This window comes from Strongylocentrotus purpuratus, unplaced genomic scaffold (assembly GCF_000002235.5).
Source record: "Strongylocentrotus purpuratus isolate Spur 01 unplaced genomic scaffold, Spur_5.0 spur5_scaffold_14, whole genome shotgun sequence".
In the NCBI taxonomy this organism is placed as follows: Eukaryota; Metazoa; Echinodermata; class Echinoidea; order Camarodonta; family Strongylocentrotidae; genus Strongylocentrotus; species Strongylocentrotus purpuratus.
In genome coordinates this window covers 19,382,434-19,399,949 of record NW_022145599.1, presented here as the reverse complement: position 1 = coordinate 19,399,949, position 17,516 = coordinate 19,382,434, and the positions used below count along the sequence as shown (strand labels likewise).

General features: G+C 38.7%; 1 protein-coding gene across 1 annotated transcript; it reads left to right on the top strand.

Moving 5' to 3' along the window:
* The first annotated feature begins 5,418 nt into the window (after nucleotides 1-5,418).
* Nucleotides 5,419-17,166, top strand: LOC100890266 (SNF1-related protein kinase catalytic subunit alpha KIN11-like). Its single transcript, XM_030984393.1, has 11 exons — nucleotides 5,419-5,616; nucleotides 7,411-7,551; nucleotides 8,153-8,249; nucleotides 9,560-9,709; nucleotides 10,716-10,847; nucleotides 11,660-11,782; nucleotides 13,178-13,381; nucleotides 14,018-14,177; nucleotides 14,384-14,523; nucleotides 15,658-15,977; nucleotides 16,682-17,166. Exons 1-11 carry the CDS (start codon nucleotides 5,422-5,424, stop codon nucleotides 16,910-16,912), a joined length of 1,893 nt encoding a protein of 630 aa, XP_030840253.1. The 5' UTR covers nucleotides 5,419-5,421; the 3' UTR covers nucleotides 16,913-17,166.
* Nucleotides 17,167-17,516: the final 350 nt, after the last annotated feature.

Below are 17,516 nucleotides of genomic sequence, written 5' to 3'. Positions count from 1 at the left end.
TGCGTTTTGAAAACGAACATGAAACAACATTGCGCTTAGTTTAAACATATTTGTGGCTTTAAAAAAAAAAAACATTGAGCATGTAAACACTGGTTTGGATCTTCAAACGTAGATACATGGTTACTCATCAGTGCAAGCATTAGTCTATGATTGCCCAAGTCCTTTGAATAGGACTGAAAGTAGTAGGTCCTCTTGTTGCTTGCTTACATATATTATGTAGAAGTCGCATGAAATAATGCCACAAGGTCAATGATTGAACAGGTGCTATCTTTCTTAAAGAATTAAAATGCTTCATAGAATGAGATGTCTCCCCATTAAAGTCAGGAGATTAGTTTTGTAGTTGCAGATCTTAAGTCTGATATTATTTTTGTTGGTACCAAGATGCAATTATAAATATTTCAGTGGGTGTTAATTATGAGATTTTAAAAATTGTGGTTTGTGAAAAAATCTCTGTGTATTCATAGACAACACTTAGAGCTATGGAGAAAATATGTTATGATAAAAATAAAGTGTTTGAATTTTGAATGTTTTTTGTTAGTCACTACTATTAGTAAGAGGCTATAAAGTGAAGTTTTATGTTCAGTAGATTTCAATGTACTATTGTATGTCTCATGTACAGTTTACATGATATGTCATTGTCACGTTGGATTGCCAAATGGATGATGCAGACGGCTTTTGAAATTGCCCAAGGTTGATTTTTCAAAAGCAGTTGTTTATTTGTTTTTTGTATGGTGTGTAATGATTGAAATGACAAGTTTTCATATTGTTTGTCTTTTTAAACTGAGAAAATGTATCACGTAAAATATATGCATGTGAGATCTAAAGGATGTAACTCTATAAACCTGAATTTTGACTTCTGTTTGGAGCCAGAAGGTTGTTTAATCATATACTGTAAACACAAAGTTTAACTACCTTCTGGCTCTGAACAGATTATTCGTTTCGTGATGTGCAATGATTTGATATCTTTATGATTATTGCTTTTAGTGTGTGTATTTACATGTACTTGCATTTTAAACACAAATTAGTATCCATAATGATGTATGAAACTTTTAAGATGACTCAAGTTGACAGTATCAATTTTAGATCATGTTAAAGGTTCAGGTTTTTGCCTTTAGATAAACAATTTTTTGTTTAAGTTGTTGTTGATTGGTCTATACTATGTAGGCTAATTAAGCTAGGATTGTAGTGCTAAATATGTGAATGGTTTCTTTGTTATTTAGCATTTATGTGACTCCCAGGTTTAAAAAAAATGACAAAGTGTCAAAGAAATTACCATAACTCTATTGTTTAGAATAAGATGATCAAAGTGTATTTGTTATGAGTCTATGCCTCTGACTTCAACATTATTTTCATAAAAACTTGTGCAATTATTGTCTTGTTGATTCATGTGATTATAACATTAATAGGTATAGGAAAAATGTATTACAACTCATATAACTTACTTTCATTGCTTGAATATATATTTGGGGATATATATATATTGCATAAGTAATTCAGATTATATTTTGAAAAAAGAAAGAAACAAGTCAGGCTGGCTCTGTATGATGTTCTGTTCAATGTATCATGTTATTTTTTTTTTGGTCGAGATTTATTTTCTTTATCTCTAAAATGAATCCTTATTTCAAGCTATTTGTGAATAACAGGATGGTATTAATTAATATTTGTTAAACTTTGATTTGTAAATTGAATATTTTATAAAGAGTATATATTTATTAACTGATGAATTCGAAGATTGACAATGATTATGTTGGATGATAAAGTTAATAAAAAGGCAAGAGATTTCAATATAAGAATTCTGTTAGTTTGACTCTGTGAGCTCATTTATTTTGGCTGTACTGTTACAAGAATGATATTCATGTATAGTGTGAAACAGTGACGTGTGCAAGATTTTTTTCGAGGGGGATGTTTTAAAATTGGATGGCATCATTAAGATGACCCTGCGAGGTAGCAAAGCAACCGAACAGGAGAGGGTGTGAGAGGTGGTTATTCCATCCAATGTCATGAATTTTGATATCCTGGCTTAAAAAAGAGACATAATAGAAAAGAAAAGGAGCATGTGTCAAAGTACAAAGGTTAATTATCAGGGTGAAAATGGGGCACTTCTTACACCTACAAAAAGAGGCACTCACCGGGGATTTAAAAAAAAGGCACTTATGAGAATGGGAAATGGGCATTTGTCGACAAAAAAGGGTCACCCATCAAATTGATAGGGGCATTTAAAAAGAGGTGAAAAGGGGATAATTAGTAGAAAGGGCACGTATCATTTTTTAAAAGGAAATTGTTAGAGGTGAGAAGGGGCACTTATTGCACCTGAAAAGGGGACTTATAATATAGGAAAATGTGCATTGGTTGATAGAAAAGGGACACCGATCAGATTTTGATAGGGGCATTTATCGAAGGTGAAAGGGGGCTTTTATGAGAAGGGGGAAGTGGCTCTTATTTTATTTTTTTAAAGAGTCATATGTTACAATAGCCGGGGCACTAATTATGAGAAGGGAAGGGGCACTTGTCAAAGAATAACGAGTATCTCTCAGATTTAAATAAGGGCAATTATCGGAGGTGAAAGGGGCCACTTATCTGAAGTGCAAAGGAGCAACTTCTCTTACCTGAAAAGGTTCATTCACCAGAGATGAAAAGGGACATTTATGAGAAGGGGAAGGAACTCTCTTTTAAAAGGGGACAATTATCATTCAGAAAGGGGGCACTTATTGCAAAGGAAAAGGGAACTTGACGAAGGAAAAGGGCCGCTTTTCAAAGATGAAAAGGGGAAGGGGCACTTTTACAAAGTAATTATAGTAATTAATTCAAAAATATAAAACACGAAAGGTCAAGCTGCATAAGATTACCTGGAGAAAACACATAGATAAATGTTAAACAGTTTCTCGAGTGAAATCATCATTTTCAAGAGTTCAGAACCGGACCGTGTACATTAGACCGTCCATGAAAAGAGAACGCAAAATAGATTAGATAGTACCCCGAGAAAATCACATAGCAACATGCAATTCGTCCATACGCATTCAATAGGTTCAGAAACAAGGTGATTCATTTTTATACATTAATAACCGGAACGTGCATCATTCATTTAAGATTAAGAATTAGAGAAAAAAAGATAAGTGGACTGGGAAAGGCAAAAACAGGATATTAGACATGATTTTAGAAGGAAAACTCGAAGTTGCGTTTAAAGTATTTTAACGATGGTTCTTCCAAACCATTCCAAAAAGAGGGGTCGGTATAAACAATTTGTTTGTAGGGAAAAGAATTCTCGCTACCCCAAATAGCGATTCTGCCGAGATCCGGGGAAAATCCTGAAAACGCGCATTGCATTATGGGATAGCTTTTCGACATTACAGCTTCCTGTGCAGGCGGCGCGATAGCGCAAACGTAAAACGCCGTCGCCACACAACGTGTATGCACCGAATATGTCGTCTGCTCGGTCTTGTTTTTTTTTCGCAAATATTTCAATGTTTATTTGAACATTTCATTCGTTGTTTTTTGCGTCTTTTGACATCAGTGACGATGGTTTTCTTTTGTGAGGCTGCACAGTGCTGGGCTCATGATTCCAAGCGTAAGAACCCTGAAAAATGGGGGTGGATGAAGGCCGTGACTTGGGATGGGACTCTATACCGGAAGTTGTAGTGACGACCCGAGAGAGTGAAAATTACCTCGTCTCGCGAATTTCGAGATTTTCGTACCTATTTAGGGTAGCGAGAATTGGGGAGAGATGAAAATTGACTCTCTGTATTGTGGGATAGGATTGGATAACTTTTTTTTATCGAACATGGGAGGCAATATATTACGCAAATCACCCTTGGGAATATACAGTGTGAGTCAAAAAAAAGTTTACACCTAGAAAATTGCTAATTATTTTTAAAAAAATCATCGAAGAACATTAAATTGTTATATTTCTTGAAAGAGTGTTTTATCCCAAATCATTTGGTACCATTTTTGTGTGATATGTGTTTACGCTTGGATGAACAGGAGACATTGTTTGCGAGAGTGCAAACATCGACTTGCGCCAAAGTTGCCTATGTGATGTTTGAATAAAACAATAGGGATTTGGGTATTAATTCGGTCTTTGCAGATCCAAATTACATCCCTAACGAAATTAGTCATGCCACACATATCAAATATCGAATATCAAATATCAGCGAACATTTTGTGCGCGCGTATGTGGGTGTGTGTGTCTTTGCCCTTTGCAAAAAAACATATGCAATGCATTTCATTTGATACATTCAATCCATTCTCTCACTCCGCTAATCCCAACATAATACATACTGTAGGCATCACTTTGGCGCAAGTCGATTTTTGCACTCTCGCAAACAATGCCACCTGTTCATCCAAGCGTGAACACATACCACACAAAAATGGTTCCAAATGATTTGGGATAAAACACTCTTTCATAAGATGTATATTAATTTACTGTTCATAGATGATTTTTAAAATAATTAGCAATTTTCTAGGTGTAAACTTTTTTTTGACTCACTCGGTATAGGGCAAATCAGCTGAGTAGCTGATACATGGACATTCCGAGGAAATAATTGTATAAATCAGATACTTTCAGAATACGTTTTGTAAGAAATAAGGACACGTTACATGATCCGAACATCCTGCAATACCACATTGTTTTGAAATTGCCTCCGAGTTGATTTTTTTAAGTCTTTGCGATCATATGATATGTCCATATCTAATTTAAATATTGAAGGCACTAATTTATTTTTCCTCCCGAAAATTTGAAAATCGCGCCGGCCTATAACTCGATCAGGGGGGGGGGGGGGGGGGGTAGTGAGCACTAATTTTTTGTTTTGGCCCTCGAAAATTTGAAAAATCGCACCCCCCCCCCACCCCCCCCCCCCCACCCCTTGAACGCCAGGGGGGGGGGGCATCTAAAAAAAAAGGAAAAATTAACGGGTTTTTTCCCAGGGGGGCCGCCCCCCCTGGATTCGCCACTGGACATAGGGTATAATGCCTTTATTTTTCAAGGCATATTTACCAGCAGTTTTTTTTTTTTACGGACCCTTAACCCGTTGACTACTGCATTATCTAATTCCCATAGACTTAACACAGAGACCACCAGGTTCCAGTAAGCAATGGGTTAAGAACATGCATTCATTCACTGTACATGTATCACAGTGCGCGCGAATGACGTAACAAAGGTTCTACGCAATCAGTTTTATTTATAGTGACGTAACAATGGAAGCGCGTTGATAGCCCCTGAACACAAATCATTGCAATGCGCATCGCGTCTAGTAACGGAGCCTCAAAAGAGCTCATTATCCAAACAGCATAATCCCGGCTTCAACAAAAGTCAGTATATTTCGCGAAGAAACATCCTTAAAAACTGTACTAAAATACCCAATGTCTTGTAATTCAAGTAGGATACTTCTATAAAAATTATACATCTTCCATAATTAAAAAAAAATCATGACTAAAGGTAAAAAGAAGATAGAAAAGAATATGGAACCTCGGAAGGATGACCAAGTTCTCTATACCGATGAGGTACCGAGTTTGACCAAGAAAGGAAACCTGTATCTACCGAACAAGAAAGGCTCGCCCCTCGATACACTGGGCTTAGATCTTTTGATGGGGAATGTGATGAACAGAGGACAATACTGTAAGGTAAGTGGGAAACATTATTTAAGAACCGGTGTTTAGTCATTTGCTTTTATTCGAAAAATAAACATCGACTACCATGAGAATCTTGCAATTTCTATGCTTCTCGGTATAAGGGAGTTTACAGATAGCACATGGTACAAATGACCCCAAATATCCACTTTTATACATGGAGAAGTTCCACTTTGAGCATCTTAGAATAATAACTGCCAAAGTCATAGATGTGCTTCATGAATACCTTTTGTTTGACCTCTTGAAAAGAATACTTCCACCTGCGTATCATAGAATGTACCGTTGGTGCATAAATGAATAATGTTACATAACTTTCATGAGCGCATATCTAGTATTCATCTCTGTGGGTTTTACCATTTTGGTACAAATGACCTTTATCTGCCCATGCGCAGATTGTATTTGTAAACTGGCCTATTGTCCTGTGGGTATACAATCTATGTCATCATCATCATCACCTTCATCCTTTTCATCATTAATTTCACGGAATTATCATCACTATGATCATCAGCGTCAACATCACTACCACCACCACCATCATCATAATTATAATAGTTATCGTAATCATCTTAATTTTATGTTTATGATATCGTTTTTCTTGGGGGTATTTCATTTCACATCACGGGTCACCTCGTATCGACTAGGACGGATGATTACGATGGTACGATAAAACATTAAAAACAAATAAAAACGAGATCATATTTAATTTAGAAATAATTGCCGATTATACACGGACATAGTCGTACAAGAAGATAGTTTGCCGAATAATGAAGTGTTTTGAGTTTAAAGGTAAAGACCAGTATTGGAAACGCCCCAATTTAAAAAATGAAATAGAAGCTCTTATTACCAATCATGTGAAAGAATATGTTTTGACTAATACATGATGATAAAAAATTTCCGGGATACCGCCTGTATATTTGGTAATTTATTTTATCGTTTGGCCTGTGAGAGATAAACGCACGTGTGTGTAGTCCCATATACATCTTTCTGTGTACAGTGCTTGTAACTTACAAAGACTGGGCCAAATTCTTATAATTTTGATGATTCCAGAAGCTTGCAGTATACACACCAATACTTATGCTAGATGATCAACACCTTCTGATCGATTCCACAACGTGTCTTTCACAATGCAATCGCATGACCATAACTGGTCTTTATCTTTAAAGTGAATTGGTAATTTCGTTGAAGGTTCATATGAAATGTTACTTATTATATTCCTTCCATACTGTATATACTAGCCCTCTTACATGCAAGAAATTCAGAAAAACATTCTCAAACCACAGAGATATTTATGGTTTTCTTTGAAGGCGTCAATGTGTAACTCCCCCTAACAGTAAATTCTCCCGACCAATTTGTGAATCATCCCAACCGTTTTCCATGAAAATAAGACATAAAGCATGCTTTAAATTTTTTTGTACACTTAAATGTTTGGAATGGTATATAGAGCCAATTCATTGCTTTGTGATGTTATACATTCACCTAAAATTCAATTTAATTATAACAATATAGTTGGGAGAATTAAGAAAACGATCAGATCAGTTTTTCCCAATTTTTATCTTTAATAATGGTCTGTTTTCACTCAAAATGTCTGATTAGCTTTAATTGTACATCTAGCATTGTAGTCACTACCTTAGTACCTTAGCACCATTTTCTCTTATCTGAACAATGTTACCAAGTCCTTTTAAGGTGAGGGAATTATTCTGCTTGAAGGACAACATGTGTATACAAGCGAAGATGAATTAAGAAAAGTAAAATACTGTGAAAATATTGTTAATTTTCCCTTAAATTTAGGTGATACATGTTTACAGTAAGAAGCGGAACTGTGATTTTGCTCTGAAGATCTTCTGCAAGTTGTCGGCTCCTGACATCGTGAAGAAAAAGTTCTTCCCGCAGGAGATTCTCATCATGAAGAAACTAAGCCATGATCACGTGGTGAGTGACGTAATAATGGTTTCCGTGCCTTGTCTTCCAGGCTGTATTAGTAATGTTGTTGTTGTTGTTTAATTTACGCAAGTCAGTCAGTAATTTATGACCATTGTTGCCGAATATTCTGACACTTGGCATTACCTCAATTTGATGGTTATCAATTCGGTTTAACAATCTTTTAATAAATTACTTTTATTATGTTTTATGTTATTAAAGCATTATCTTATGCCACAGATATAATAAATAAATTAAAAAATTCATCTGTAAACAAGTTTCGGTTTTGTAAACTTTAGTTATTTACACTTTTTTGTTCGACAATGCATCACATTTTGAATCATATTATTTCTATTCCACCCATCTTTTCTATCATTGATTTCAATCTCAGATTCATTTATTCCACGCACACCTCTATGTCATTATTCAATTATTGTTTCAGTCATTTTTGTAACCACATTCAGGACATCTACTCAGTTTACTTCTTTGTCTCTTTTCAACCATTAATCTTTTGCGTTTTCTCTATCTGTCTCACTCATTCTCTCTCTCTCTCTCTCTCTCTCTCTCTCTCTCTCTCTCTCCCTCTCCCTCTTTCTCTCTCCCTATTATAAAGTTGGGATTGGTCGAGGTACTTCTCACCAACCGTAATGGATACCTCTTGATGGACTTCATGCCTAATGGAAGTCTTCGTTCATACATTAACAAACAAGGTTAATCTAATCATTTGTATTATCACGGACTGCAACGAGTTTTTACAAGTTTATGTATAGCACCTTCATATTTTATGCATATCCCTCTGTTTATCATTATTCATTAAAAAAAACTTTTGTCTTAATTTGAATTTAATGCCGAAAGTTTATCCGGGGTCAGGTTTCTATTTATTTCAAAGCATAATATTAAATTGTTCTATATAACGGTGATTTTAATGGCCCGTCACCATTCAAGGTGGTTATTCAAATATTATGCAGGCCTCTGAGATTTGTCAGGCATAGCAACAACGCAACCATCGTTCTGATTTATATTGAAATGCAATGAATCGTAACAGTGAATACAATAGCTTGTCACTCTATGGGTACTTAGGATTGAAGAACGCGCGAGGCAATAAACCGGCTAATGCGGTGATCACATCCCGCCGTACTTGCAAGTGCGTGCTGTCTACGTGCAAAAAACGTGGGCAAAATTTGGGTATCCGTACGTGGTGAGTACCGCCTCCGTACGGATTTGGGAGCACGCAGACACACCGTAGCACTTTTAGTGCACGAGGAATTTTCGCTGCGTTCGGGCTGCGGTCGGGCTACCGATTCACCCCAGTACGTGTGACGTGCGTGCCCGGTACCGCCAACTTTGCCACTCCCTCCCTACGTTTTCAGAAAAACGTGGCGGCCGTGGCCTCCCCAAAAACCGTACGGACTAAAAACACGCACGGTGGGATGTGACCGACGCTTTACCAACATACTTCTTCAAATGTTATGCAGAGTAATTATACAAAGGTCGTTCTTGACAACCCGAAAGCTTGCCCGACAAAGCAACAAGTAATGTTTGCAGACTGGATTCCAAGTATTGTGGTTCATTTATTGATAACAGGTTAATGAAATAACTCGTCACTATGTCCCCAGGCAAGAAACATCCATAAATTTGAATATGTTAGTAAACCGGTATATTGCAATACGCGCGAGGCAAATGTGAAGACATTAGGGACTTTTAGATTCTGCACGACGAGAACGCGGACTGCCCTTTTAAGGCAATGTGACATCACTGCCAGTGCCTTAAAAGGACGTTACATTGCCTTAAAAGGGCAGTCCACGTTCTCGTCGTGCAGAATCTAAAAGTCCCTACTAATTTTGTATGAGGTCTAGACTCATGTTTTACGTGTTAACATCCGTTTTCGACCAGACTTTGAGTGCAAATGATTCGAAAGAATAGACATGGAAGGCGGTGTTTAAAGATGTCTCATGCATTGAGTGGTAGAAGACATTTTACAAGACACCGCTTTCACTGTATCGCATTGCTTCTATCGTAGACCATGGTCATCTATCGGAACCCGAAGCTCGATTTCTGTTTCATCAGCTCCAGTCGGCCATCGCCTATCTTCATTCCATGGACATCGTCCACCGGGATGTCAAGTGCAGTGTCCTACTCTTGGACAAAGATTATCGGCTGAAGTTAAGCGGTAAGGTCTTTCGGGTATTCTAGAATATGTTGTGATTCTTGCAATAACAATTTCTAAAAATTCTACATATTCAGTAAATGAAAACAGCACTCATTTCGAAATTTTGAAAAGGATGGGGTATACTTATCATTTTATTTTGTGAATTAGACTGAAGGTATGCCACATTGATTTGAAAAGTCCAGGGAAAACGGGCCGACTTTGCCACCCCCCCCCCCCCTTCCTCTAAAACCCCGAGTGAACATTTCTTTCACGTGTGAGAGACCCGGTGAGAGAGTCTCAGCGAGTTTTACAATTTTGTACAAATAATCATCGTCAAAAAATATTTGAGGGTCATTTTGTTCAAGTGCTATATCACCGAAGTGGCTTATTATTATTGGTTCTAGGGCAATAACCCCCTGGAAAATCACCCCAGCCAATTACCAGCGGGACAATACCCCCCCCCCCCCCCAAGGATAATAACCCCCGGGAAATTACCCCTAGGACAATTAACCCCCCCCCCCCCCTCCCCGAGAATAACTCGTTCGGTTGTGTCTCCTTAGATCAAGATAGTTATGTAAAGGTCCTTAAATAAATTAAATTGATTAAATTAAGTTCTTCCATCGCCCGATTGCTGTAGTGGACGTTTCATTAACTACACCCCGAAAAAAACTTCTTTAATTTAAACCGACTTATTATCAGGGTATAGACTTCCCCTTTAATGAACAGGGGGTATTCTTAAGGGGTGATTTTAGGGGATGGGGGTTGTTGTCCACTAGGGGTCATTGTCCTAGGTGGTGAATTTCCGGGGGTGATTGTCCCGGGGGGGGGGGGGGTGGGGATGGGTGGTTGTCCAGGGGATAATTTTCCGGGGGTTATTGTCCTGGGGGTAGTTGTCCGGTGGGCAACTGTCCTGGGTGATTTCCAGGGGGTAATCGTCCTGATACGCTCATTATTGTGCCATTATGTATGTATTATCAAAGATTTGATTTCGTCATCGTGATTTTTTTTTTATTTGGTCGGGTTCCAGAATTTCAGTTTGCAACAAACTGCGCAGACGGTGAGAAGCTAACGGAAGCGTGCGGGTCGATGGGATATGTAGCCCCTGAGATACTAGAAGGTGATCCATATGAAGGAAAACCTGTTGACCTATGGAGTATGGGTAAGAACAGCATGCCTTTTTAGATTAAAAAAAAGCACATAGTCTTCCTTCATTGAGTAAATACATTCTCTTTAAACTGCAACAGACATGACTCGTGGATTTGGAATCCCAAACCACCAGTTTTAAAAGATGTTAAAGTAATTATATCTGTTTATTAAGCTACAAAATATTAAAAGTAAGGGCGCGTGATTCTGAGACACAAAGGAATGCTGGGGGGAACTATGCTCTCGATATTGTTTTTCATGTACTATGCTCATTATCTATCTATGTTTCCTCATATCGGATCCCCTAATTTAATTCTTCTATTTCAAAAAAATTCCCCCAATATTTTCTACTCATGTCTTTTTCATTTTCCTTATTTTCTTTGTGTATGTTGTTTCAAAGATTTGTGTTATAGTTATAGTTATGTGTTTCTTTCCGATTTTTTTTCTTTCCGATTTTTTTTCTTTCCGATTTCTTTTCTTTATTGCGTAATTTCGGTATATACTTTTTTTTTTCTCTCTCTCTCTTTCTTTTGATTTTTTCCTATATCCATTTATCTCTCCATTTTTTCTCCTCTCTCTCTTTCCCCACTGTCTCCCTCTCTCTTCTACCACTCTCTCCCTCTCTCTTCCCCCACTCTATCCCTCTCTCCGGCCCTTTCTCTTCCCCACTCTCTCTATATTTTTCTTTCTCCTTCTCTTTCTCTCTCCACCTTCTCTCTCCACCTTCATTTCCCTCCCTCTCTCCCTCCCTCCCTCCCTCCCTCCCTCCCTCCCTCCCTCCCTCCCTCCCTCCCTCCCTCACTCGCATCTCGTATTGTCTTTCATCAGGTGTGACGTTGTTTGCTATGCTGTGTGGTCGACTACCTTACCACGAGGACTGTCTAGATATCCTACTCGATTCCATCTATAATCCTCAAGAGAAACTCTGCTTTCCAAACTCTGTCTCAAAAGGTATGTCAGAGAGAGGGGGATAAATAGAGAGAGGGAGAGAGAGAGAGAGAGAGAGAGTGGGAGAAAGGGAGAGAGGGAGAGAGAGAGAGAGATGGGGGGGGGGGTCAGAACAAGAGACACGTTGGTCACTTACAATGAAAATCTGAGCTATGATCTGCACCGCAATCCATCTTGACAATATTTTGGTGTATCGGCGAGCTATAATATCATTACTTTCTTTTTCTTTCTCCCATAATGACGATATCTGCTTGAATAATGTTCGAAAGTATGTTTAGAAATACATATATTATCTTTGAATTCGTGCGAGGGAACTTTATCTAAAGAATTGTGATGAAAGTGAGACCAACGAAAATATGTTATCAATAAAGAAATGCGGATATTAATAGTCCATGAATCTTAAAGAAGAAAAAAACAATGCGTCATGAACAAAAACATTACTTTTTTACCCCTAATAATTGTTCCTTCTCCATTATTTTTTTTCTGAATTGGAGTCGCGTTGATACTTTTTACGTCATGACAGGTGCGTAGCCGGGGGGGGGGGGGGCGGTGGGGCCGGTCGCCCCCCCCCCCCCCCATAAAAAAAACAAAAACAAACAAAAAAACGCCGGCCCAAAAAAAAAGAGAGAGAAAGAGAAGAAGAAAAAGTAAGAGGACGTAGGAAGAAAAAGGGAAAAGGAGTCGACAACGGAACAACGAATCGTCTTCTTTCTCTAAGAATTTAATGAAACGTCAAAGCTTCCGCGCTTCGAAAGAGGGGGACTGAATACAAATAAGTATTAAGGGTCGGGAAAGGTACAACGAATCGTCTTCTTTTTCTAATAATACGTCAAAGCTTCCGTGCTTCGCGCAGGATGAGGGAGGAGGGGAAGGGGACTGAATTCAGACAAGGATTAAAAGTTGAGAACGGTACATCAAATCGTCTTTTTTCTCTAATAAATTAATGAAACGTCAAAGCTTGCGGGAGGGGGACTGAATACAGATAAGGATTAAGAGTCGAGAAAGGTACAACGAATCGTCTTCTTTGTCTAATAATACGTTAAAGCTTCCGCGCTTTGCGCAGGAGGAGGGGGGCTGAATCAATTCAGATAAGGATTAAGAGTCGAGAAAGGTACAACGAATCGTCTTCTTTCAAAGCTTCCGCGCTATGCGCATGAGGGGCGGACTGAATTCAGACAAGGATTATGAGTCGAGAAAGGTACAACGAATCGTCTTCTTTCAAAGCTTCCGCGCTTCGCGCGGGAGGGGAAAAACTCCCCCTCCATGCACCCACCCCCCTCGGGAGCGCGCTCTTTAAGTGATTCGCACGCTTTGCGTGCTCACTACCGCCCCCCCCCCCCCCTAAAATGAAATCCTGGCTACGCGCTTGCGTCATGATAATTATCTGTCTCTTTCCAGACTGTCGTGCCTTCGTGCACGCATTGCTGGTTCCCCAGCCTCAAAAGAGAGCCAAGTTCAGCGACCTTGCTAAAATGGAGTGGCTAGTTCACCCCACCATCACAGCACATTCACTTTTAACGTCAGCTCCTACTATGACGTCACAATATAAGAGTGGAGGAGCGGACGACGGCTGTGTGCCTGCTTCGTCGGGTGCTTCGCTCGGTAAGTTCACATCTAAGCAAGATAGTGATCTTCATAAATAAAAAAAAACCCTCTTTGTAGCTTGCAAAGCATGAATTTTTTAACTTGTCACGTACATGGCCTTTCATTTCTCCCCCATTTAATATGAAGTATCATGAAATAATGATTATAATCAACATCCAAAATATAATTTTCCTTTCGATATTTGGTATACTCCCATCTACGATAATTCAGTCAATGTCTTATAAATATTTGGAAAATATTTGTAGTCGTTAAACAAAATATTTCGACTCTAGAATGTCTTACTGAAACCGTTGAGGGAGTTGATGACTTATCAAGTTTTGACGCAATCTTTGATCTGTATGACAGGATCGACACATAGGTAGATCGAGGAAACAGAAAGGACTTCCCTTTTTTCCTTTAAAAAAAAAAGTATGTTTAAAAGAAAAAGAAATGCCTTATAAAGCACATTTTAAATTTGTTTCATTTCGTATGACGTTTTGGAGCGCAAGTGACAAAGTTTCATCATGGTTGGAAAGTCACACAAGGGTGACCTCTAACACAAGATGCAGTTCCTTGACACATCCATTTTATACATCATTAAATTTTTCCAGAAATATTTGATCTCTTAAAGCATTGATTATTCTTCACCTGCAGATGCGATGCTGCAATCTTGCAGTAAGAAAGGCAAGCAATCGGTATCGTTCGATACCAATGTCGAGCATGGATTTTCCGAATCTCAGAAAGAGGCGGGAAAGAAAGAAGACGGGAATGCCGTCGTTACGGACGTATTGAAAGCAGTTGCTATCAGACATGCGTGAGTGTTTGTATCTTTTGGTCATTCATTATTCTTGTAGGTATAAGCCTGACATTTGTGTCGATATAGCCGAAAGTAAAATTAAATTTTACTCGACCAACCTCAATTACAAACATTTCTAAATTTCCCACCGTTGTTCATCAATTTGATTCATTTTAGTTTCGTGTGACACCGATTATATTTTCATTTGTTCTTCTTTCAAATAGAACGGGAGAGAGTCCAATGAGCGTCCACAAAAATCTCGACACGCCCATTGGTCACGGTCCTCATCATTTTGCACCCGACACTATAGGCCTGAAGGGACCAGCTGCGCGTCGGATCAGTGCGCAGCTTAGTCAAACAAATGGTGAGATTATTAAACTCTTCTCCGAGTATTGTAGAGAAATTTAAACCCGACGCTATGCTATGCTATTTTATTCAAAATCGGTTTGAACCGAGGACGTTCACTTATTAAACAAGCTTAACTTTTTCCTTTTATGGTCGGGTTTAAAGTAGTCAACCGAAGAATCAAAAGTGTTTTGATTTATTGATGCAAAATTCATATCATTGCGAAAGGGAAGCCTTACTGGTCAAATATAACAACTTTCTTCTTCAAAATATGTTTGGGGCCCGCAGTTTCATCTCTCAAAAATGTTATTTTGAGATCCAGATACATGTACGTGCCGCCACATGCGAGACACAGCTACCCACTACAATGCATTTTACCTCTTTCCATGATATCTATATGATTTTTCAGCAAATTATTCGTATTTTTCAAGAGAAAATATTTAGATTCATATATAATTTGTCCATAATTATCAGTTGTCGTGAATTTTCTTCGTGTGACTGCTTTTACCGAAATATGTACGGACTGTTAGGGATTAGGACTGAGCTAAGGCGTGCGAAGCAAAGCCGAGATAAGCTGGAGGCTGGGGGCTACAAGCCTACAACCCCCTTCTCCATTTGGAAATTACCAATATTCGGGCAGCCGCAAACTATCCGGGAACGATGGGGTCTGTTTGTAATTTCCATATTATCATCAAGTGTATTTTGATTATGGATATTTTAGCTACAAGAATGCGCTAGATTTTCTACCCCGGTAAAATTGTGCCCGCGTAAACCTGATGTAGACCGGCGAAAGAGGATTTTGAAAAGAGAACCCCTTTTGTTGGCAAACCATACTTAAAAAGCGCATATCACAAATTTGTTCATAATTATGCGTTGCAATATAGAGAGGAAAACAATGAAAAAGGACATTGAAAATATTGATACTGCATATACTTTTCGGTTATGACTTCCAACTATCCTATCTTGAATATTTTTTTCAAATATTTCGTCCCTGTTTTCACGAAGTGACGGTAGTGAATAAAAATCGCATTCACTTTGCGTTACGATTTTCCTCACTACCGTCACTTCGTGAAAATAGGGACGATTTGTTTCATCAAAATTCTTGTCTTGTCAAATAATCCTTATATCACTTACCTACAAATAAATCTCACAGTGAATTTGAATCAGTCACATCAACACCATCACAACGCTCATCCGACGTCGGCGTTGAAGGCCAGCGTCACCAGAGTCGGCCATCACGGCGGCGGCCATCACGGCCTAGGCCCGCGTAAGGCGAACTGGCAGGCTGAGGGCGGTGCTGCCAACGTTGCGGTATCGCGGAAGAACAGTCTTCTGATGCAGACGGCGAATTCATGTGGGGTGTCCAATCTAGGACGCGGTTCAATCGCTCTCCACTGCGGTAAAATACAACCGGGCGGTTCAACGATTAATCTGTCATCAGTCGATTTGAGTTCGTATAACGCCCGTTGCCAGGTACGTACCGGCCCAAGCAACAAGTTAATACCAAAGCAATAATTTCAAATTGCCCAACATCGGGTTTTTGAGGTTTTGCTGACAAAGGCACTAGCGGATTTAAGGTTTCTTTTTAACACCTAATCATGCAGACATCACGTATGAAATCATTAATAATGAGAATCGTACGATTTTTTCTCTCTCCCCATTTCAATCAAATGAATGACTCCAAAATTACCTGAAAATTCGACAACCCCGATTTCATTTTATTTGAGATCAGAGATAAACATAATTATCCTCAATCCAGGGCTACACTGCAAGGGAGTTCGGCCAAAATCAAGAAATTGCAATGGAACCCATTTTGATACATTTTTCATCAATACATGGTACTGAGGGCCCGAGCTTGCCGAAAAGGGGTATTGGAGCATATTTCATGAACATTTAAAAAATGCACCTTTTTGACACAGACTGCAAAGCAACACGATTTCGACCAATTAAAAAAAAAATGTTTTTGAAGCAAATTTGAATGATAATTCAGGATAAATTGCAATATTTCAAAAAGTATATGTGCGCCTTAAAATATTTCTTGTTGGTGGTTTAGACTATTATCCCAAGGAGCGTAAAATTAATACACTTTGTCTTACTTTTGCCTTTCTATTTCAAAATCTAAGACAAAGGCTAATCCTGCTTTATTCTCTCTATTATATTCATTTGTCAACAAACAGGAGAAAGATCGTGAGCATGAGCTACACGATCTCCAATATTCGACGGGGTCAAAGATCGCCCATCTAGCAGGCGCGAAGCACCACCGAGCGGCCGAAACTACCCGAATAAACTCGATCTTCACCGAGGACATGAAGGCCCAGCAGGAGCCGAACGCATTAAAACCCGAAGAGCAAGAAATGCTCGATTCTTTCCGATCGCAATGTGATACTATGAAACATCTCGTTGCATAACGTCGAGATTACTACTAAATGAATTAACAAACTCTGCAAATAAATGAAACAACTGTACTGATGTTAGGCCTACTTGTTCACCTTTAAAAAAATTGCTCATGTACAAAAATTGCTCATGTACAATGGCATAATAGTTGTAAGTCATGAACAGTAACAGTCATACTCTAACTCTAAATTATAATGTTAACTTATCTTCAATTGTGTATATTTTTCTAGCATTTATTAAAAAATGTTTGTAAACTATGTGCTTTACTGTGGACTAACTAAAATCACCATACTTTCAATCAACAAACCGATTTTGCTTATTCTGTTGTACGATCACTCTTTCCTTTCATCCATTTCTCCCCCCCCCCCCCCCCTCTCTCTGCTCCCTTTCGGTTCAATACTTTTCATCTCTCACGAAATTGTCCGCAACCCTCTTGCCCGTCACTTATTCTGTCTGTTGCCAACAGTCACTTGACCATACACACCGTGACACGTGTATACCGGTACTTTGCATTTGTTGCAACTATGCTGATCTCTGAAATGTATTTTGTGTGATGGTATAATATGTTGACTAGACTTTGTGTCAGTTTTATCATACACAACACATCACACATCCTCG

What these genes read in the sequence shown, in the direction of transcription:
- LOC100890266 (XM_030984393.1), top strand. Translation starts at nt 5,422, where the DNA reads ATGACTAAAGGTAAAAAGAAGATAGAAAAGAATATGGAACCTCGGAAG. An exon ending in AACTAAGCCATGATCACGTG is followed by an intron (nt 7,552 to 8,152) that starts GTGAGTGACGTA and finishes CCTATTATAAAG; the next exon opens with TTGGGATTGGTCGAGGTACT. An exon ending in TTCGTCGGGTGCTTCGCTCG is followed by an intron (nt 13,382 to 14,017) that starts GTAAGTTCACAT and finishes CTTCACCTGCAG; the next exon opens with ATGCGATGCTGCAATCTTGC.